Here is a 23183-nt window from a genome sequence, read left to right as displayed (position 1 = left end):
AAAAATACAAGGAAACCCATCAAAAGAGAGGTTAATTTTCGAGCAGGGCCAAATAAACAAGAGAAAGTACGTACCGTCTCTTTTTTGGTTGGAGTATCGCTATCACTATCGCTGTGCGTATCCGAGCGATCATCGTCGTCATCGTCATCGTCATCGACCGTTTTGTTACCGTTGGCGTTGGGCAGGCGGGATTCATCTTCTTCGATCAAAGTTTGGCTCGTTGACAGTTTGCTGTTTTTCTTCGGAAAATTTCCTACTGTTGCCACTTCTGCCACTTTGGCTCCATTGCTTTCAAACGGCGACGAACTTACGGCAGGACCCCTGAAAGGGAAATTACAGTTGAATACCAAGAGCAAACCCATAACTACACACTAAACATAGAAAATAATATGCCAACCAAACAGCAGGGTAGCCACTCAAATCAAGATTTTAGATTCCGGGTTTTTTTCCCCGGTTTTTTTTTCGAAGTTTATCAACCAGTCCACTTCGTTTTTCGATCGTTTAATTAATCTGTGCAATACTTATATGTCTAAGTATGTTATCATATAACATTTTAATCCTATTCCAGCCATGTAGCTCCCTTGATAGACAACCCGATTTCGATTCACTTGAAATTAGCTTCATATATGTAAACCACGACCGTCTTTCTATGCCATTTTAAAGGCCTGTAACATATTAACATGTGATCCCATATCGATGCAATATTCTAATAGTTTTTTTTATATTTTAGCTCTTATACTAACTTATACTCTTGTACTAACTTCTAGATAGTACAAGCTGTTTATATGTTATGGTGTTTCAAAGTTGTAACCATGCAAAAAATGGGAATGTAGGAAATATGGACATTTTAAGAAGTTTAATCAATACTTATTTTAATTTAACATTTAAAAAATAGTTATAACTCCATATTTTGCTTGTAATGGTTATCTACTAAATTAATACAAAATTGAAAAATTAATACCACCGAGATTTTGACCGGATTTTGGCGTCCTGTTAGAAGATAAACTTACTTTTCGATATCACTATGAAAATATGAGAAAGTAAAGACAATAGGACTTTTGTGCGAATGATTAGCGAATTAAATTATCCTGTTTATATAAAAACTCTGTTAGTCTAGTTCGTCCTATCCTTTAGTTTAGATCTATTGTGTGGTGTCCATGTCCAGAACCGAAAGTATCTAAAGATAAAATTCAAGAAGTAGTTGCTCTAAAATAACTTGAGTACAAATTGTGTTCGCAAACATTCGCACAAAGTTCCTTCAGAAAATGAAAGAGTTAATGTTAAAGAGAGAAAATGACTGCCAGACCCACCCAGAGCGCAAGAGCAGAATAGATGAGCAAAACCCCGTAAAAACAAAAGAGTAACGAGCAAACTGTGGAAGCGATGGTAGCTCGACTTGTGCGTATTATTTGTGGGTCCCAACGTAAGAAGACAGGATGAAGAAAAGATGTGGAATAGGTAAAACTTGTTGGCACACAACAAGTTATCGGAATAATCCGAACAAAAATTCATGGTGAATGAAAATTCTTAACAAAAAACCATAAAAACGGTATTACATAAAATATAATTTCCCCAGCTTTTTCGGAGATATTAACGACTGATTCCCGGTTTTCCCGGTCGAGTGGCACCCCTGCAAACACACCTTGCAGGCACACCTGCATTAGTGGTTTGGGCAGTTCGAATTTCAAAATCGTTCCCCTACTTACTCATCATTGCTCTCGGAAGAAAGGTTGTGCAGGTGATAGTTATTGTTACTTCGGCTGCTTGCACTACCATTGCTGGGTCCATTCTTCATCGCAACATCGTTAGCAATCGCCGGTCTGCTTCCCTTGCTGGCCGATATGTTAGCCGTAAGACCGTCAACAGGCACCGTCGTCTTATCGAGTTTTTTCTTTGTTTTATGCTTTTTCATCTTCGGCGCTGGTACAACCGGGCCAATCTCAACCGGTACCGGGGTAGATCTTTCATGTCCCGAATCGGAATCGGCAGAATCCTCCGACGATACACGTCCACCGGCTTCAACAGACGAACCAGACGACGAGGAACTACTCTCCGTGGAAAGCACCGTTTCGCTGCTGCGAATTTTCGACGAGCGTGACTTGCGGGAGGCTACTTTTTTCGACAGAACAATTCTATCCACCGACGGTATGCTAATTGGAGGGCTCATTATACCTGCGATTCCGCCTAAATCGCTTGCCCCGTGAGCGTACCCAATGGAATTAACCGCCGACGAAGCGCCACTCTTTTTCGTTGGTGTCGATCCGTGTGATGAAGTTTTGCTGGATCGGTGGCCACTACCGCTTGCTATCGAGTCTGCATCGGAGTAACGTGCACTGGATGCCGCGCTCGTAGTACCACCTCCACATCCACCACTACTATGAGTATTACTTTTGTGTCCTTTGCGAGCACGACCGCGTGCCTTCATGTGTGTTTTGTCCTTCTCAAAGGACTGCGATCGACTTCGTCTCGTAGCACCATATCGTTCGTCTTCGCTGCTACTAGTTGAACAATCGCGAGGTTCTCGCTCGTTCCCGGAACCGGTAATTAGCTTACGTTTCCACTTTTTCTTCTTCGTTACGTTTGTAGATGGTACCGACATTAGTGCAACACCATTGCCAGCCAATACCGGATCACTTTCTGGCTGATGAGATATATGCGGGTTAACGTGATGCAGGTTTACACGATGTTGCTCAAGATCGCCGCCGACCATAGGGGGTATTATATCTGCGTCATCAGAATCGGAATCCGACATGCTTGAGATAGGTTTGGCTAAACTCAGGCTAAACTCTTTGGCTTCCTGAAGGGCACATATCACTTCTTCCTGTTCGACGATACTGGGACCGAATAGGTGTTGTTGCTGTTGACGATTGTGAAGGCTAAAACTACCAACGTGATGATGTTGTTGTTGCTCCGGACTTTTCGTGGGACTAGACAACGATAACCGGTCGGCGACGTCATCCTTTAGCTCACTTTTGATACCGTGCGGAGGCGAGGCACTATTTTCGCTGGGATACGGTTCCTGCTTTACGTACGACGACGAAGAGGATGATGCATTGATACTGGACGAAGGTAAACCCTGGCCCGCGGGCAATTCGCCATTGCTCGCACTACTGCTTGCATTTGACAGGTGGTCGTCATCTAGCGGTTGCAGGGGTTCATTTTTTACCGGCGCTCCAGCTGTTGAACGTCCACCATCTGCATTCGGCGAGGCAATGAATCCATGCCCAGCGTCATTGACACCGCTCAATCGTTGCAACCGCAATGGAGATGATATGGAGTTTTCCTCGAGCGCATGTGGCAGATTATGGAGTTGGTGTTGATGATGATGCGAACCGGAGCGGTCCCCGGTAACACCACCAGTATGAGGGGCACTTTCGCTTGTTGGCACTTGTTGACTACTGCTGGTTGGCTGTTTAAGGAAGTTTAAAAGCGACCAATCGCTGGGTCTCCGCACGGGACTGCTATTACCAGTCGCACTACCACCACCACCACCACCACCTCCTCCTCCTGGGCCTGCCGTTTCAGTCACTCCAATTTCTGCTCCTGCTATGCTACCAACATTCCCGTTTACTGCGCCACCCATTGGACCGCTTAAAATGGGGATGCTTCCTCTCCGCTTATTGCCAATGTTGGAGTCCTCGCTTGAAGATTCCTCTGCGCTTTCGTTCGATGAGGTATCACTAGAATTTCGTTTCTTTGATTCACCATCGCCACCATCATCACTATCCGAACCATTGTTTTGATTATCGTCCTCTAAGTTGGAGCTAAAATGGGAAAATAATCAAACATTATTTTACAATTTCGCCAATATACAGGGGGTGCATGGAGTTCAACGCTGAGGATTAAAAACACTTACCCCAGTGGACGAAGCATCGTCATTCCGGAAACTGCACCAAACGCCAATGGTAAATGAAATAGCAAACATGGACACCGACACCAACGGACATGTTCGCAAGGACGATGACGAAGTGACAGGCGCACCAATCAATCCATCATCGGGTCACCAGCACACAGTTGCAAAGGCGGTCAGGATAATCCAAGGGTCGTGGCAAACATTGACACCATTCCCGGAGCGCAATGGTAAGATTCGACCAAAGACACACGAATCAGAAACGGTGGACAGAATAGTAAGAAAGAGAAATATCGATTAAAAATTTGTAATCAATAATTCAACGATTACGGACGGACGCTACGGCAGCCTGGCTTATAGCTCCCTTACGAAAGTACGTTCACTAAATGGGCGTTTTTGTGTCATCAGTCAAGAATCATTAGGAAACGAGGTAGAAAAATATTCCGACAAGGCAATCGTATCGTCCCATAAATAGTATGTATGGTAAAAGACAAGTGAATGAGATAACAGCCTACAATGTTGCTTGTGGTGGCATGAGTAAAATAAAATGTATGATAGAAAATATCATTTTCCTGATTGCACCTTCTGCTTGAAAAAAAAACACACTATGTAGGTTTTTGGAGTATTAAGAAAATAATCCATCCAATATAGATAATTATAAAATAAAATTTTAATATTTTCTACACTATCGCATAAATCATCGCATAAACAACTTTCTCGTCGAATGAGTCCCATTAGCAATAACATATCGCACTAAGACAACGGAACGCAATACAACAAAGCCCCGATAGAGAGAACTGTACAAGTGCGCGCCCACTCAACCAACCATAAACTCCATTTCTACGCGATAACTGTCAGGCACGTGGGCTAGATTCGTTCTCTACAGCCCAGACACTCCCCCCTCACCTATTGTAGCGTCCACCAGCGTCATGGTAAAAAATTTCGCACACCGTTATACTTACGGGACGATTTCGTGGCACCTCCCGATAATGGTTTCAGGGATCCCAATAGTGGCGGGGTGGCATAAACGTGCCTCGTGTTTGCGCTCGGGTTGTTGAAGCTAAACTTCGATTCTGACTCCTTACGCGGTGTGGCCCCGATCTCCGTCAACGGGGTATAGATGTTCTTCTTCATCTCGTGCAGAATTTTCTCTACGTTGCTGCCCTGTTTGAGCGGAGTTGAAATATCACTTGAAGTCTGTTTGGTTTTTGTTTCACGACAATTGCATTGCCGCATGTTTGTATTTTCGTGTGTGTGTTTGGTATTGTATGGATGTAAGACGATGTTTGACGCCGGGGCAAATGAAGAGTTTAAGCAGGAGAGCGCAAGAAATTAACAAGAGTCAGCATGAAAAGATTGTAAAAGAAATGAAAGAGCACAAAAACTCATTAGAAAAATGACCTTCACATAAATAATAGCCAAACAAAATATGCACCAATGTGCTATAACAAAAAATACACACAAACAACATTAAGTTATGACATGCTTAATTACAGGAAACAATATCTCTGGCCCAATAGAATAAAACAGATTTTATGTCTAGTTATACAATTGAAATCATTTTTTTTTTTAAATAGTATGCATAATCTAAGAATCTTTTGAATTCATAGACTTGCAGAGGTGCAGCAAAATCAAATAAAACCACAATATGTAAAATCGCTATTGAATTATCATGCATAAGAATTTTTACCAGGGATGTTTCATAAAAAAATGTAAACAAAACAAGTTGAATGGAAAGGAGGATCACAAATCGATGAAATGTTAGCGTTCAACTGCAAATAATACTACGACCAACATCGTATGTGAGAGTGCAATGGATTCGTGTAAGTAACATAAAATACATAAAAAGAGGGATAACTAACTACTCTAGGCATTTTTGCATTTGCAACCTGTGGCAATCGACCGTTGGACATTTGCGAGGGTAACTTATCACTGCCGAAGGATGGGCCACCACTGCCTGGTCCTCCTCTGCCGCTATTGCTGCCAATACTTCCACCCGACGAAGTTAGCCCGTTCATCGCTGAAGGTGGAACGGACGAGGGCGGCCCTTTTGATGAGAATCCTTGCACCTATAAGAGAAAGTTAAGTTAAAGAATAACAGAAACAGGAAATTAAAAAAAATGCTGACGATTATTCGATTTCTAAGCATTGCAATTGTTTGATTCATAATCGTTAATTAATTAATTACAATAGTAATAAATGCACTTGTAAAAAATAATATAACAACTATTGACAACGCAATCGCTTCTCTGAAATCGATTTTTAAAAACTTAACCTTACCTCATGTTTATTGAACGACCCCGGTGCGGAAGAGGATGAGGAAGTCGAGGACGAGTAATGGGCTGGTACATTGTTTCGTGCCGCGCTCGTCCCCGACAGCGACGATGGTCGTCCATTGTACATTGACCGATTGTCGGCCGGCTTGACGAAGTTGGCGATACTATTGCTAATGGTACTACTACTATTGCTATTGGTTTTTGGTGGAAGCGACCGATGATGGCTGCCAGAGACCAGGCTGGGCATCACGCTCGAGGGACGTAGAGGCGTCGAAGGAGTTGGCGCAATACCGATCACATGATACGACGTGGACGGTTCCAGGATGTGCTTTCTAGCTGCTTCAAAGCTTCCGAGTCGCTGTGCGATGTGCATGTCCATGTCAGATGGACTTTGCTGCAAAATGGTATAATTGGAGAAACAAAACAAAACGAAGTGTCAATTGTACGTCGGTTGCGCATTTGTGTATGGGAATTATTGGGATTTGATTCACAGTCCTAGTCCGGGTATAGATCAATTTAACCCATAACTTTATAATAAATAGTCACCATACGTCACTTGCTTGATGCTCAACATTATTTTCCCCTCATCGAAATCGTATCATTCACAGATGGACGAAAACATGAAGGAAGCAACAATAAATACGTGGTGAATAATCAATGTACCAAAATCAATTAATGTTTTATCATTATCGTTCACTTCATTTCATTAAACGATTATCGTGCTTAACCACCGGACCGATTTCCTACCGGCAACATCGCGATACGCGGCCACGCTTCGGTGCCATAAGGATTTAGCTTAAACCCATCGATTTAATCTTTTCTCATCCAGCTTTTCCTTTCACATACAGTCCCGGTAATGATTGAATTGCATTCTCCCTTGAAAAAATGATCCGTATAATTCTCTTTGAAGATTAAAAACTGTTAATGATGGGAATTTCATTCGCAACTCCGAACAAACGTTCGATCCTAGGTTCAAATAAAATTATAAAGTAATCTACTAGCATCTTCATTTTTTTTTTGTCGATTAGAATCCTTATTCTTTTCTTCTACATTACAACGAAAGCAGCGCTTGTTGTGTAAATCATAAGGATAGAGTAACACCTCCTGCACGGCACTGTCATACCTTTCATTTTCCGTTGCACTTTGTTCAAAGAAGCTAATAGGACCGTTCCGCTCCTCTTTGAAAGTAAAAAAGTTCCGTTCCGTTCCGAAAAAAATGAAACTTTCCCGTCGCTAGAAGTTAGGCACAAGCTAGAAAACTGTAAGCCGCTAATCAGTGATTTATCCTCAACTGCTCACTTACTCTTACATATTTGTTACAGGTAAGATGAACCCAATACGGATAAAGTTCAGTGTATAATAGTATAAAAATATAAAAATTAAAAAGCTTAGTTTTCATATTCACTACAAATTATCACAACTAAATTTTATGGTTCGATGTACATATTAGAGTTCTGCGGCTTGTTCCGGCAGGTTCGTTCCGTTCCTTAAAAGGAACGATCGGAACTGGGTTCGAAGTTTTGAACCTGGCAAGTTTATAGCTAAAGGAAAGCATTAGGCGAAAGGAACGATCCAGGCAAAAGGAAAGAAACTGGCAAAAGGAACGAACTTTACGAAAGGAACGATCATGGCTAAAGGAAAGAATCTAGCAAAAGGAACGATCCAAGCCAAAGGAACGATCCAGGCAAAAGGAACGAACCAAAGAAAAGGAACGAACCAAAGAAAAGGAAAGAAACTGGCAAAAGGAACGAACCAGACGAAAGGAACAATTATGGCTAAAGGAAAGAAACTAGAGTTTTGCGTTCCGGAATGAACCTGGCAGGTTCGTTCCGTTCCTTTTCCAAAAAGAGCCACTCCGTTCCGTTCCTTTTCCAAAAAGAGCCAGTTCCGTTCCGTTCCTTTTCCAAGAAGAGCCATTCAGTTCCGTTCCTTTTCCAAAAAGAGCCGGTTCCGTCCCTTTCCTTTGGCAAAAATAGCCAGTTCCGTTCCGTTCCTTTTCCAAAAAGAGCCAGCTCTTTTCCGTTCCTTTTCCAAAAAGAACCAGTTCCGTTCCGTTCCTTTTTTTCCGGAACTTTCCCATAACTAGTACATGTATGTATGTTTGTTTCTACAACATGGTATTACGCTATCCATACTAAAGCTGATACTATCAAGCACACTCCGGAACGTAGAAATGGACATGCAAAACACGACATCGCACTTCAAGAACAACCATATGCGTTCTTGATTGAAATGCATTCCCGTAAATAATTGCTGCAACTTTAACCCTATAGTAGCTGCAGCCCGATTTACGACAGTAGCGACGTGCTTTGAGGCATTCTTCCTAAGGCTTAACTGCTGGCTTACCTCTGCTGTGCCTACACAGTAATGCAATCAATGTTCCATACAATACACAACGTTCAACGCACCTTGCAGAAGGTGCAAACCGGCATACTAAGCTGTTGCCCTAATCCTTGTGTTGAACCGTGTTGGTGCAGTGCTTCCTGTCTCGTGTGACAAAAGTGGTCTCTGCAGAGCTGCTTTACTAACCGTGTTGACAAGGATAAACGCATGGATGAGTACACAGAAACAAACGACGGTGGAAAATGAACCGTATGCCAACACAATAATGAGTCACCGAAATAATGAATGTGATTTGAATTATAAATCATATTGCTCGATGTTCAGACTTGCTTCCGGTAGAATTCTGTTCACGAAATACGCATACATAAAACTAAACTAAATACAAACTAATCATCTAAATGGAAAGTTTGTGAAAATTCTGTGCTAAGAACTTGTTAGCTTCTAGTAGATCATAAGACATAAATCTAGCCCAAACGGTCGACAATTCTCTCTTGATATACTATCACGTACGTAAGCGGGACATAAGCTCCACCCATGTTAGGCCATTACTGCTATACAGGATAAATACTTTCAATCGAGTGTAAAGCACTTTAACTGAATCCATCGCTAGAATCGATTAGAAAAACAAGCTCTTAGGATTTTGATTTCCGTACATTCTTCTTTCATCGGTACCGGATGTGGCCCATTAGCGCATATTTCAGTCAAAAAGCTGCTTTCCAAATCGGACACAAATGGATTGAGCTGTTTGGATTGGGAGCGTGATGTATTTCTTAACCGGCATGTATCCTTGCTCCGCTGTAACTGTGATCGTAGTCTTCATCTAACTTCTTTACAGTTTGCTATGCAGAGAGGATGACCACCACACCCAACTAAACATGTATATTTTGCGTTGAAACAAAACAAAAAACAATGCTATATTCTACCAAAGAATGTGGAAAAAACCGGCAACACAGTATTCCCCGTATGTTTTGTTCTGTTTGGCACTTAATGGATGCGAGTAATAAGATAAATCTTTCCCAGTCAGTCCAGCGCGTGTAGGGCGAATGGACATAAAACGATCAAATACGTAACTCGCCTTGTACCTGCATCTCACTCACGCACACTGAACGATCCCGTTCGACAACGTGTGATTTATGCTTAAATCAATTCCTCATCCATCTGGGGAGACAATGGTAGCCACGGGGCTTAGCTTTCGCGTTTACTGTTTCAACGATACGTGCATACAGGATTACAACAGCAAGGACCCAGTGAAGCAGCAGTCAAACGACGATCGAGAAAAATGTTTTGCGCTATAAAGAAATGCTATCTCGGACAGGGAAAAGAATGGTAATATGTGAAGCTTACAAACAGTCAGTTCAGTTTAATATCGATTGCGAATCCTGAATTCTTCTTCTTGGCGAATTGAACACTCAGTCCTCGCTAATGCCGTTTGAAGACTTTGTAGAATGTCGTTAATATAAAGAAGCAGGACAAATAATATAAACTTTGTTACTCGTAAAATGACACTGTTTCAATATCATTTTATTGCATTCTCTGCTAGCCAAATCCACAGCATAAGGAAATGTTAAGTTTATGTAAAGCGGAAACGGAGGTAGCAGCACATAATAAGGAAAGCTAAGCACGAACGAACGAGTGCTTTACGACTTCCTTACGATGTTTTGTCCCAGTCCCAGAAAGAAAACCACTCGTTCAGCTTCCTTTGAATGGAAAACGAAGAAATCGCAGCATCCGAATAACATACTGAAGCACATAAAAGAGAACAAAAATGTGAGTGAAGAACTATGGTCAGCGACTGATATTCAAAGAGAACGATAAAACTTGCTTCTGCTCTACCTTGAGTCTTGATTCTTAATTCTACTTCATTTTACAGTCCATCGGAATATACAGATAATAAATGGAACCTTTGACAACAACAAAATTAGGTCTTTTAACGAAAATAGAACTAAAACAGCGTAGAAGAGTAATTGATAATAATTTTAGATCCTGGATGTTGATGAAGTAGAATGTTTTTCTTTATTATAGTTTTTTTTAATCAAAATCTTTGGGTCGGCCCGGTGGTACAGGCGATAACGGCACCGATCTTCATACGACAGGACCGTGGTTCAAATCCCATTCGGACTGTAGTGAGGACTGACTATCCAACTATGTGATATCGTAGTAAAATATACTAAAAATGAAATAAAGCCTGGCAAACCTTTTTATTGCTAATTTAGAAGAAAAGCACATAAACTTTCAATCCTAAGACTTTTTATTGACGAAGAATTTACACTAATTACTAATGTTCTAGTGCTTGCTAGAAAGAAAAACAATTGCCTGCTTGAAGTCAAAGTTAAGTACACAAGAAAATTTCTAACTTAGAAAGAAAAGCAAAATAGGTCACAGCGCTCTCAACACAATGGGTTGAAAATGTAATTTTCCCAACTGAGTCTTAGTTCTGGTTGGTAGCATTGGTCAGTTCGTTGTGTTTTTTCTTTCTAAGACCTGTTTCCAATACTTCGGAAAGCTTTCTTTTATATAATTGTTCTCGATGTACACCAATGCTCGGTAACATTCGTTCAACCTTCATATTGAAGCAAGATTCAACACAGACTTTTACTGAGAACGCTCATTACTTATGACTTTTTAAATAAATAAAAGGAGAATTAAAATGTTCCTTTTTCTCGTTGGACGTGCACTGACATGTGCTATATTTGCAATATTTGAACCTGGAGAAGTTCGATCACCGATGCTCAAGCGGTGCTGGTCTTGTAACGACGGGGAAGGGTTTCGAATCCCGTCCGAACCGTCACCCCGTACACAGGACTGAATATCCAGTAGCAGTATAGTCAAGGAAATCAGATATATCAATCCCAAGCCTCTTAATGATGTGTAGTAATTGCAAAACGTAATATTTGAAAGCAGTTGTAAACTGCATCCATATATTTTCCTAGTGTCTACCAGCTGGGAGCCCACACAGCGCACAAATCAATCTGAACCAAATTGTTACAGCATCAACAACAATAAGTCGCACTAAAACAATTAACCGAATTGTGAGTTGTCAGCAACTCAATTAACAGAAACAAATGGGAATCTAAAGCGCGCTAAAATACTATCCTCCTATCGGCACCAAGCACACGCTCAAGCTCCCGCGAACCACAAAATGATCACCTAAACCACTCTGCCCACAAGCTCCACACCGTTCAACGTCCAATGCACCTACGTCCGCCAGTGCAGATGGATAGCAAAGGAAACGAAATAAATTAAATACTTCAATGAATCGCACATACCCCCCAACCACACACATCATCGCATCGGGAACCTTGTCACAAATCGTTGAACCAAACCGATAAATTAGAGCCATTCGGTGGAAAATCAACCAAACGATGAATAGCGAATAGCAAACAGCGAAAAATACAAAAATAATAATAATAAATAAACCTTTTGTTGGTGATCGATCGAAACAACTTTTATAGATCCCACTGCTGCGGAACAACAGGAGCGAAAGAGTCATGAAAACGGGCACAAAGGCACAGGAAAGGTTTTATTTTATTCCTCAGGCATATCGTGGTATAATATTTACTAAAAACGTGTTATTTTTATTGAACAATGGTTCAAAACCTATGCTTACGTACAGCGATTCTAAAGGTATTTAACAAAACTAGAAAAAAATCACACATAAGACACACAAAAGCAGTTAATTTGTAAGTTCCACATTTCGGCATCGTTGTATACAATGAAGGCAAAGGTAGATTTTTTATCAATTTGCCACCATATCGCTGTTTCAATGTGGAACAAGTAAGGAATGTGAACATATTCAACCAACTTCTATTACTATTCCTTCACCTACCATTAGTGTTGCGTCCTGGAATGAGAGCTACGTCCTGCAGCTTGCTCTTTTTTCAGTCGCGAACACAAAACAAGTTTTTTAACAAACAGTTTTACAACGTTTATTAAACACAAATCCGTGGCACATTAAATCGATCCAAGCTCGTGCTACTTTTGGATAGCGGGGTCGAATCGTTTCAATTATGCCTATTTTAGCAACTCGATTTACATTGGGTTTGCATGTTGGGTTTAAAAAAAAATTAAAGGCCTTTTAGCGCCCTCTTACGGTAAAGCGCAAAAGGCGCCTAGCGAAATTTGTTTGAGCCGTTGCTCGCAAACAATTAGTATTTTTTTTATTAAATTCAAATTGTCTACCTCTCCGGGTCACACAATGTATATGCTTAACTGGGATAGGGGGGGGGGGGGGGGGGGGAATTATGATAAGGAGTCATTACAGGTAACGGATTTTTACGAAGTAAAGGTAGTGGAATGTGGAAGGCGAGTTCGGAAGTGGGAAATAGGAAATTTGATGTCGAACAGCTTGTGATCTCTGTGGAAAGAGACGCAACATCTTAACCAAGGATCATTCTGGCCAAAAACCGAACGCCGGGAAGGGATGAATATGGGTGGTCTATCACGAAGTCGACGAGAAGGGACATACAGGAGTATAGAAGATAGAAGTGAAGGAACGTCATGTTCAGAGGAAAGGATACATGCGATGAAGTCGGACTGCCCGTGCGAGTGGCGGGATCTAATATCTATTAGACCCAACATACGGCAGCGGAGAGAATATGAGGGCACAGGAACGGTGTAACCGTGTAGAAATATACGGACAGCGAGGCGCGTAAACTTCCTCTGAACCCTCTCTATTCTCTGCATAGCGGTTTCTCCGGCTGGGGTCCACACTACGCTTGCATAATCCAGAACGGAGCGAACCCAGCAGCAGTACAGTGCCTTTAAACATAAAGGATCTCTGATCTCAGAAGCCATGCAGAAAATTAGGCCTAGTGTTCTATTAGCTTTATTAACTACATGGTTGAGGTGTTCAACGAATGAGAGTCCCTCATCCAACCAGACCCCAAGATCTTTCACGGTGGTTACTCTACTTATTTGGGTGCCGCATAAGGAGTAGTCCCTTAACAGCCGATCAGCAGAAGTCCTCCCGAAAGAGACGACACAACATTTAGGGGGGCAGAGCACCAACCCATTTTTCAAACACCAAACAGAAAAGTCACTAAGAGAGCGTTGGAGAGATCGACAGTCCGAAGACGAAGACACGGGGAGAAAGATTTTTATATCATCAGCAAAAAGAAGGTGTCCATCAGTTGGAAGAATATTGATGTAGTTATTGATGAATAGGGTAAAAAGGATAGGACTAAGTGCACTTCCCTGAGGAACGCCAGACAAGCCTACAAATGAAGATGAAAACGAGTGTTCCAATCTGACTGAATAATATCGATTCGAAAGAAAAGACCCGATCCAGGACAAGATTGGTCCTCCAAACCCAAGTTTCTCCAACTTTGCAAGCAGTAGGTCATGTGGCAAACTATCAAAAGCTGGTTTGAAGTCAGTATATATAGTGTCTACTTGACGTTTACAGACAATGTTGGACATAATAACAGACACAAAACACATAAGATTTGTCGAAGTAGAACGTTTGGGCATAAAACCATGCTGGTGCGGAGAAATGCAATTAGACACTACGGGAAGGATAACGGATTGAACAAGGGATTCACAAACTTTGGACACAGCACAGAGGATAGCAACACCACGGAAGATGGACGCGACTGAACAATCTCCCTTTTAAAAATTGGACAGATCCAGGCCGTTTCCTAGACGGCTGGAAAACTTCCCTCTCTGAGCGATCTTGGAAAAAGACGAAACAAAATTGGGACGAAAATTGGACATTTCTTCAAGACACATATTGTATTGTAAAAGTAATGATATGATTATGACAGTAGTGATGAAATTTAACTAGAAAGGATAATGACCTATGAGAAATTGATTTAAAAGTTTATTATACCTACCCATACTACATAGGAGTGATACAAAAATGCGTGGAACGGATAAAGTGGCATGTATTACAACTTCCAGGGACGTTTTATCTTGTACATTCAATATAACCTAACAAAAAAAAACTAACCCCCAGATTGAATTCAATACACGTACATCGCAGACATTAAATACCAAATTTTATCGGGATGCACTAGACATACCGCGTAGTAAATCCGTCATGTCCGTGTATCACTAGCGTACAAGTGATACTACTAAACGCACATCAAAGGCATTTCTGTATGCAAGCGATATTTGCAAAACGAGTACTTCTACACAGCCACCGAGAGCCACAGGAAACAACGACGACGAGTAGCGGCAACTGACAAAATGTTAAACATTCAATTACATTTAACTGTCTGACCAACCTACCTACTCACTTATTTCACCATCCCGTCACAGACAAACGATGGGGTAAAGCGTATAACCAGCAGGAACCCCCAAATGAATGATGGCTTTGGTAGAATGTGATGAGAGCACAAAAAACGAATTGGAAAATATATCACTGGATTGGTCGATGGAGCAAGGTTGTTGGAGCATCACTCAGCGGGCTGGTATTGCTACGACCAGCCCGCTATAAACTATGTGGTTTGAGACCACACCACACTTCCCACTTTAACATACATCATTCTCTGGGGTTTCCCATTAATTTTATTACATGAATGTTTATTTAATTACATTTCCCTTTTTATTATCTTGTTCTTGCACAAATCTTACACATTTATTAAATATTTACACACAAAAATATTTAATCAATAATTAATTCAAAATTAAAAATGCATTATGATTGGGGTTTCATGAAACTAAGTCAAAATAATTGCATCTCAATGCCTGTTTTCCGAAAAAGGGACATTTGAAGTATCTGCTTAATGCGTAAGTAACGTAAGTAACGTCCAAGATTTTGTGAACCATCCAAGCATCGAAACAACATACAGTACTGGACAAAATAATTCATACGCTTTAACTATTATTTCTACAGGCACAATATTTTCTTCAATGTAATAATTACAACAATGCTATCTTTAGAAAAGTTGTTGCCCTATTATCAAGCAATAATGTTGTAGAAGTGAAGTTATTAGAATTACGAGTCGTCACGCGATGACGTCCTTGTCCAGATAAGTTGCGCACAATTCTAAAGGTTTCGTGTTTTTTCCAGATATGCTGCACAGCCCCAATAGAATTCGAATACTTTTCAGCAATTTTCCGGAAAGCAATTCCTTTTCTGCGATCGCTTGTAACCAGATTTGTCACATCGAGCGAGTTTTCCTGACATTTTACACATTTCATATGACGCAATATTTTGATCCACTAATTTTCTAGTGAAAGAAAACCCCAAACTGTTGGCTATAACAACTTGTTGTAAGCATATAAAGCTATTTTTAATATTTTTCTCTGCAATAATTAAAACTTAAATGAAAACACTATAATTTTTCCGAATAAATCATGGTTTTTATCTGAAAAACAAAGAAAATACTCCTCAAAGAGCATTTTTACTTTGCGCGTATAATTAATTTGGTTCAGTACTGTAAAAATGCTGACAAATCAACTTTTTTTTTCTTCAAAATTTATTCAATATTTCGAAATTGTTTTTTTACGACTCACAAATATCACTCTAATGAAACTCATTGTGTTTCGAATGTTTCCCATAGTATTGTACGTGTTACTCTTTTCGTTTTTATGCACTTTTTACAAACATAAGCGTTCCGAAAAGCTTAAAAGGAGCTCAATAACTTAACGCATGGGTTTTCAAAACCAGCATCCTTTCGTTTTCGTTTGTTAGCACACTAAAAAAAACTTCGTAATATTCACACTCGCACGTGAGGTGATGCTGATGTACGTGATCGTTTCAAGTTGTACATTAGAACCGCTTTCTACCAGAAAATAACCCAAAATCCCAAGAGAACACTACTTCTTGGCTTCATGTTAAGAGGGCATGTGCGCTTCCCGGTACAATCCGGACGGTGGTGCCACTGTGTAGGTGGAAAAGCAAAAGATTTACCGAAAAAACTTCCACGAGTATCTTTGATACCACATGAAGTGAGGTTGAAGATGTACCGTACCGTACCTTACACAACCTGAATTGCTCCAAAACCTTGCTCATGTGTAACGTACACGAGCAGAATTCCAAAACGGAAACTAGACACGCGCAGCCATGGCGAAATGCAACGCGATGTTCACCTATCAGTGTGTCATTGTGGCTTCCATTGAACACTAGCGCATCAACATCAAGGACATTGCACTGGTCCGTGTTTGGTTTGATGAGCAAAAAGCACAATCTTGATCTTTCACATCTTACCGTGGAGTCTTCTTGTTTTTTTTTTTCAATCTACAAAGGTTATCGCACTAGCTCCTTCGACTCACGCGGAGGTGAGTGTGCCTTAAAACAGCTTCAAATCTTCCTCGTAATGGGTTGAAGTATATGTAGAATAACAGTCATTTTTAGATTTAAGTTGGAAGTAACTACATTTAAGCATTTGTTCTTTTCGACCAACTCTGTCTTTGCCGATACTTTTGTTTTTCGGTAACAACGTACGTATTACCATCGACAATTTTTAAACAATATGCAAAACACAGGTCGAGATTTTCAGTTAAACATTTGATTCTCAAGCCACGTTTATAATCGAAAAAGAATTCCATTCTACATGCGCTTTATTTTCCTGTCCAGCAACAAAAAAAATCATGAACAAAACTTAAAAGCAACAAGCAACGAAAAATTATGTTGGCAGAGTTATGTACGCAATCCCCAAAATTGATGCCAATTAATCTTTGCTTTCTGTCCTTCGCTTTTCACTTTTTTTTTTGCTGATTCCCTTTGCGGCATCATAATAAACTGTACACTTTCTGTTTTAATCATTATGTTCCCTTTCCATACATGTGCGAACGATTCACGTGCACCTGTTGTGAGCGAAATTCAGCAGATGTTACTTCAGATTTGTATCATCATTTCGCATCGCAGCTTCAACAGTAAAAGAAAGAATATTTTTTCTCGCTAAAATTGTTATTTATTATTTTCTTTTCCAATTATGAGATGTCACGTGTTCGTACTATTGTTTTCTGCCTTTTAAAATAAATAAAATAATAAATATTCTGATGCAGCCCGGTGGGTTCAAACAGGAGGTCCAAGGTTCAAATCCCATCCGAACTGTCCCCCTGTAGTGAGGACTAAATAACCAACTACGTGTTATCAGCAAGTCTAACAAGCCATTCGATGGCCGGCGCGACCTTAGAGGTCATTAAGCCAAGAAGAATAAATATTCTGTTTCAGTGTTATAATTTTGTATATCTCGAATCGAGATCGAATTTCAGTTGTTTTAAGAATTGCAAAAACAGAGGTCCTACATGATTTTATAATTTTCATAACAGTATACGACTGAATACGTTTTGCGAGAACCGCAGAAATCGTTTTAAACGGATGAATGCTTTTAATTATTCCTCTACTATCGATGCTGATAATGAGCACTTCAAAAACATACCCACAAATACAACCACATCGAGGGGGGTCAACGAGTTTATTGATTAAAAAATGAATGGAGCGTTGTTGAGTTGTTTACATTGCGCCGAGAAATAAACATAGGAGTAAAGGAAGAAAAAAATAACTCAAACGAATAAGAAATGAAGTAAAAAAATGTTCAATGCGTTAAACATCACACAAACGCAACGCCAGCCCAAACAAGTTTATAACTTTACAGTCATGTTTAACATGTTATAAATAAAATAACAACAAGACTAAGTTAGCCATTTTGTCTTACGAAGCACACTTTTACTTTTATGTACTTCAAATTATCATTGATATCATATCAAGATAAGGTTCTTTTCAACTGAAGCATACAGCAATTGTACATATGATAACAATGATCGCAGCAAAACGAGCGTAATAAAAATGATGTCTGCGCAAACAATAAAAAATGGATTATCGAAAACATTCAGTCACGTGGCTATTACTTCGCCCATTCATTCGCTTTCATCTTGCAGCGCAAGAGGTTTTCTTCTCCAGCGTTTTATAAAGCGTTTTACAAAATACTTCATTTGGTACCCAAAACTATAAACTACACAAGAGCTTTGTTACCATCACAAAGGGCAACAAAACCTGCACGGCCACGTGAGGCACACGGTTGAAGCAACCGAAACAAGAATCCGAACGCACACCCACCTTGTACGGCAAACGGTGGTTACTCTCATACACCAATACTACCACCAGATTGCGCGATCGTACACTGGTATTATCGTGTAGAAACCGAACAGCGCCGGCTTACTGAAAGTGACGCAAGCAAAACGTCAAACAGCATCATACTTGAAACGGCTACCAACCAGCAGCGTGAAGTAAGATGCCACGAACAGCTGAATCGTTTAATGTGTGCGTGAGTACGGTCTTCAGATCTATTAGTTACTCGTTTGCAAATAAACAATATCTCAAGCAAGCGATAATCGCAGTTCATGTCCCACAGAGAAACCGTAAGAAAGCAGGAAAAACACTCCCAACGAAGTTCATAATGTAGGGAAAACATAAAAAAGTGACTCACATATGCCTGTGTGTGCGTACGTTTGATCAAATCTTACTTAAATTAATTTCTATTTGCAATGCTGCTTCCTACCACATTTTTATACAGGCTTTGATCAACAGAGCCCTTATTTGCATGTCTTTTGCGAGTCACAGTAGTGTCCAAAGCATTGACAAAACGAAAACGACACCCAGGATATGTTAATTTAATTCACATGGTCGTTCAACACCACTGCTAAACAACGTTATGCTTCCGGTATCAACAGTAGTAATGATTAGCTACATGAGACTATCAGTACCTCCTGATTCGATTTATAAACAGAACTTCTAATAAAAAAAAAACCCCAAACGAGCATGAAATCTGCAGTCAGAAGGATACCAAAGAAACTACAACAACAACAACAAAAGTTTAACACTTTCCCCTATTTTGGTTCATTACCCTCCTAGCCACGTGACTAAGCCATCCCTACTCCCTACGTAAAGGGAAAAGGAAACTTAGGTTAATGCGTGCTTCAATACAATTTGCAATGGATCAGCTTCATCCCAAAGGAGACGCTATTTATACCCGCTGATGTTTACCGTCCACCGTGTGTGTTATTTCGATGCAAGTTTTCCGGAGAAGTAATTTAAATCAGCAATATAGTCATTTATTGGGAGCGGGCGTAAAGGATGGCATGTTTTATGCATGTGCGTCTCCTCGCGCGCTGCCATCGATATTCTACGATAAAATGTCCATAGCGTGACATTAATTAGTTCCGAACGATTATTTGCCTTCATCGCTGGATTGTGATGATTGAATCCGTATTAGCAACACCTTTACAAACCTTTCCAAGAACAACACAGCGAATATGATATTACAGAATGATTTCCTGTTGTTCCAATAACTGGGTAGAGTAAATGGTGCTACAATTACCAAGTAAATTGTAACAAAATAACTGGAACTACATTAGCAGCTGATTGGTGGATTGGCAAAGTAACTCGTTTTGTCCAATATAAAAGTAGTTTTACTTACAAATTTCCATTTTTCATTACACAGATTATAATCTTACCTGAAAAGAAAGAATGAAAGAAATATATAGTATATTCGTTTATTCGGTGAATTCACGTTATCTGGCATAATTTGCCTGCATTGCAGCGAAAAGTAATCCAAAGATTGTCTATGTAATTGTCTTTAACTGTTTGTAACTTAATTAACTGTCATATTAATATCAACGAATTACTAATTCCGGCTTATCCTACCTCACGAGTACATGCGTGCCCTACAGTCTCTCTGCATGGCTCGGTTGCAGAGTTTGTGGGACACCGATGAGCTCGGGAGGTTTCTTTCGAATGATGTCTAGGCTTAGGTCTAATCATTTCGCTTTGGGCGCGCATCTCCAGCGTATAGGATGGAGTCGTCCAAAGTGTGTGGCTGCGGCCTCGGATATCACGACATAGATCATCTTCTATGGTCTTGTGTGGAATACGAGGCTGCTCGACCTGCCTTTTTAGACGCAGTCCGGGGCATTGGAAAGTTGGCAAACATTGCGATTCGGGATCTGCTGGGAGACTGCGACGAGGTCAACCTGAGAACAATCTTTCTTTTTGGTCGTGCTAACGGATTACTAGTGTGAAACCCCTTCCCCCGCCACTCCCACTGTTCGTCTGTCTTATATATGTTGTACCTCGCTTGTATGAATGATGATGGATGAATGAATGAATGTATGAATGAGTACGATGCGTGAAGGGTTGAAGTTGAAGTGGAAGACACGGAAGAAGTTGCACCGACCGATGCTATGGATGGACAAACCAGCGAAAGGGAGAAGAAGGACACAATCTCCTTGACCTTCGAAATGGAAAACGATCAAGACCCCCGCTGTCATCAGGACTACGAGCTTGGAAACGCTCACACACACCCCGGAATAAGGTGCCCTCACGCGATAAGACCCTCGCTATGAGCACGACTTTGGATTTGGATGACGAAACATACGCAACGGAACAACCGAGCACACCCGGGATATGGTGCCCTTTCACAGCTCGGAGAAGGAAATGTCTCCCAGCAAAGATGAAAGGAGTATCTTATTTTTAAGTTATTGTAAGCAATACGGCCTGGCCATCCTTTATGAATAAAAAAAATACTGATTACGTTATATGTCATCGTCATTTGCGTGATTAGTTCACTAGCGCTGTGTGCGGTAGATCCACATTCAGCTTATAAAAGATAACTTTATCTGAACTGTCTACCTAGAGCAAAGAAGTTTACTTTATTAAGAATAAACAATAGTCCATAAAATGATCTTATGGAGTTTCCAAGACGCACTAACGCGTCATTCTTCTATGCTCTAGCGACTCAAGTCGAAAAAGCAAACATCTAGCCCGTCAACTAGGGCAAATAATATTACTGGACTAAGATACATAATAAGCGAATTTTTCTTAACTTTCACAGAATAATTTCCAGTGTAACTTTCCTATCTTGGGGCAGCGGTGACCACATAATACTAGCAAACTCAATGATGGGACAAACTAACGAACAGTACAATGATTTTATACAAACAACGGTCTTTAAATTCTTTACCAACACAAACGTCGAGATCAAGATCATGGAGAGCTTTGTAAATTTTAAAATCCAAATGCTTCTGGAAACTAAAACTTGCTATCGAGCATAACACCGAGATCAAGAGCCTCATTGCATCGAGGAATCCTTAAATCTGCTATTTAATCGAACAGTGTAGGCTTTTTTTCCGTGAAAATGTGACGACATTACATTTGAATTTTGAATTTAGAAGTAATACTAACGAAAATCATAAATTACAATGAATAACGAAAATAAATAAATAAATTAAAAAAGCTTATTTTGACCTATGATCACGTAATTACTATTTGTGATAAAAATAAGCAGTCATTATCCTTCATCAATCGTTGTATTTCCAACATACCCCCGACTGAGATGCATCTTCCTTTCCCTGATGCTCATTCTTTGGTTTTATCAAACCAAATCAGTATCTTTCCGGTATGCTATTCCGTTCAAAAGGAGCACAAAAGTATGCGAGAGAATCAACAAAACGGACAACCATTTTGGTTTGCTAGACATCTGAGTCTGGTCTGGATGCAACTTGCAGAATGACGCGTGACAGCGTCAGAAATGAATGAGTCTACATATGTGCGGTTTATGGGTGGAGATTTTTTTTACGAGCAGCAGACCGCACGGGACACGTTCCAGACGGTGAAGGAATGATGATTGTCTAGCCGGAGCGTTAAGCTCGTTTTCCTCAAAAGTATGACCGATACTTAAAGCCCATAGACTTTTTCTTTGCCGAAGGCAGAATGCAATACAGTACTTTGCCTTGATTGCTTTTATGGGTATGATTATCGTCTTGTTTTTGTGCGCACATTGTCCCAACTAACAATTTGAAATACTGCTGTTTTACTTCCTACAAATGTGCGACATTCTATCATTGTCAACTTCATTTTATCGTTTCAACCACTAATAACAGCGAAAGGAAATTATATAACATCAAACAAATGCAAAGTTTTCGTGCATTCAACAAATAGAATTGCATGCAAAAAAGGACGAACGAATTTATTATTTATTTTATAAAATAAACTCAACAATCAACATTGAACCACTATTTGAAAGATATTTAACTTGAACTCATTTTCAATATCTATATCAAAAGATTACTGTAAAAAATGCATAAACTTTCTAAAAATGTCAAATTATAGGAGCACATACAATATCATTCATAGCAGTTGTCCATGAACATTGCCATTTGCCCATTCCCACATGGTGAGGGGTTATCTACTGCCGGGAGATGGGGAACAAACATGCTCTAGTTTTATTGAGAGAGCATAAAAACGTCAGTCGAAGTCCAACTTTATTTTATGCGATTCTAATAGTTTGTCGTTTTCAATTCTGACGCAAAAGGTACTCGAGCATGCTGCTTTGAGGAGAAAAACCACTATCAATTTTATATATTATTTGTGATCAGTTGAATCATATAGATTCTACACAAATTGAATAAGGAACAGATTGCAGTTAAAATGCTACGAATCTGGTTAGGAAAGGATTAGTGGTCGTAAATTTATTTTATTTGATTTGTTACGATCGCATTCTCGTGCAGTAAAGGAAACAAGGCAGACGTTGCAAACGAATGTAATTTTAAACGCAACGTGGGGACAGGATAAACAGGGATGAACGTGAAAAGGGAAATAAGATAAAGTACCAGTAAAAAGTCAAAGAACAAAATACAACCAATGCTAAAAGTTGACGAAAATTTCAATTTCCTTCGTCTTTGGTATCGATTATGTGCGTCTAAAGACGAGCTAATTTTTATATCTTTACTCTTCGCCCATTGTTCTTCGACCCGCAACAACGATCTGT

At 40.1% G+C, this 23183-nt stretch overlaps 3 protein-coding genes across 4 annotated transcripts in view; all 3 read right to left on the bottom strand.

Annotated features, from left to right (window-relative positions):
- LOC126565725 (guanine nucleotide-binding protein subunit gamma-e) overlaps positions 1-23183 on the bottom strand; it is a 377807-nt gene that overhangs the window by 83166 nt on the left and 271458 nt on the right. The window lies entirely within an intron of this gene.
- The window catches only part of LOC126564633 (ankyrin repeat domain-containing protein 13C), a 250773-nt gene that overhangs the window by 173568 nt on the left and 54022 nt on the right, over positions 1-23183 (bottom strand). The window lies entirely within an intron of this gene.
- LOC126565771 (AF4/FMR2 family member lilli) overlaps positions 1-23183 on the bottom strand; it is a 54065-nt gene that overhangs the window by 4410 nt on the left and 26472 nt on the right. Inside the window, exons 3-8 of the mRNA XM_050222979.1 lie at positions 6131-6520; positions 5713-5919; positions 4813-5047; positions 3857-3887; positions 1707-3764; positions 75-321 (exon numbers count right to left, since the gene is read on the bottom strand). Coding sequence (XP_050078936.1) covers positions 75-321; positions 1707-3764; positions 3857-3887; positions 4813-5047; positions 5713-5919; positions 6131-6520 — 3168 coding nt within the window. The remainder of the gene's footprint in view (positions 1-74; positions 322-1706; positions 3765-3856; positions 3888-4812; positions 5048-5712; positions 5920-6130; positions 6521-23183) is intronic.

This window comes from Anopheles maculipalpis, chromosome 3RL, assembly GCF_943734695.1.
Source record: "Anopheles maculipalpis chromosome 3RL, idAnoMacuDA_375_x, whole genome shotgun sequence".
Taxonomy (NCBI): Eukaryota; Metazoa; Arthropoda; class Insecta; order Diptera; family Culicidae; genus Anopheles; species Anopheles maculipalpis.
Note: the sequence above shows the minus strand (reverse complement) of the source record. Positions and strands in the feature narration are given on the sequence as shown.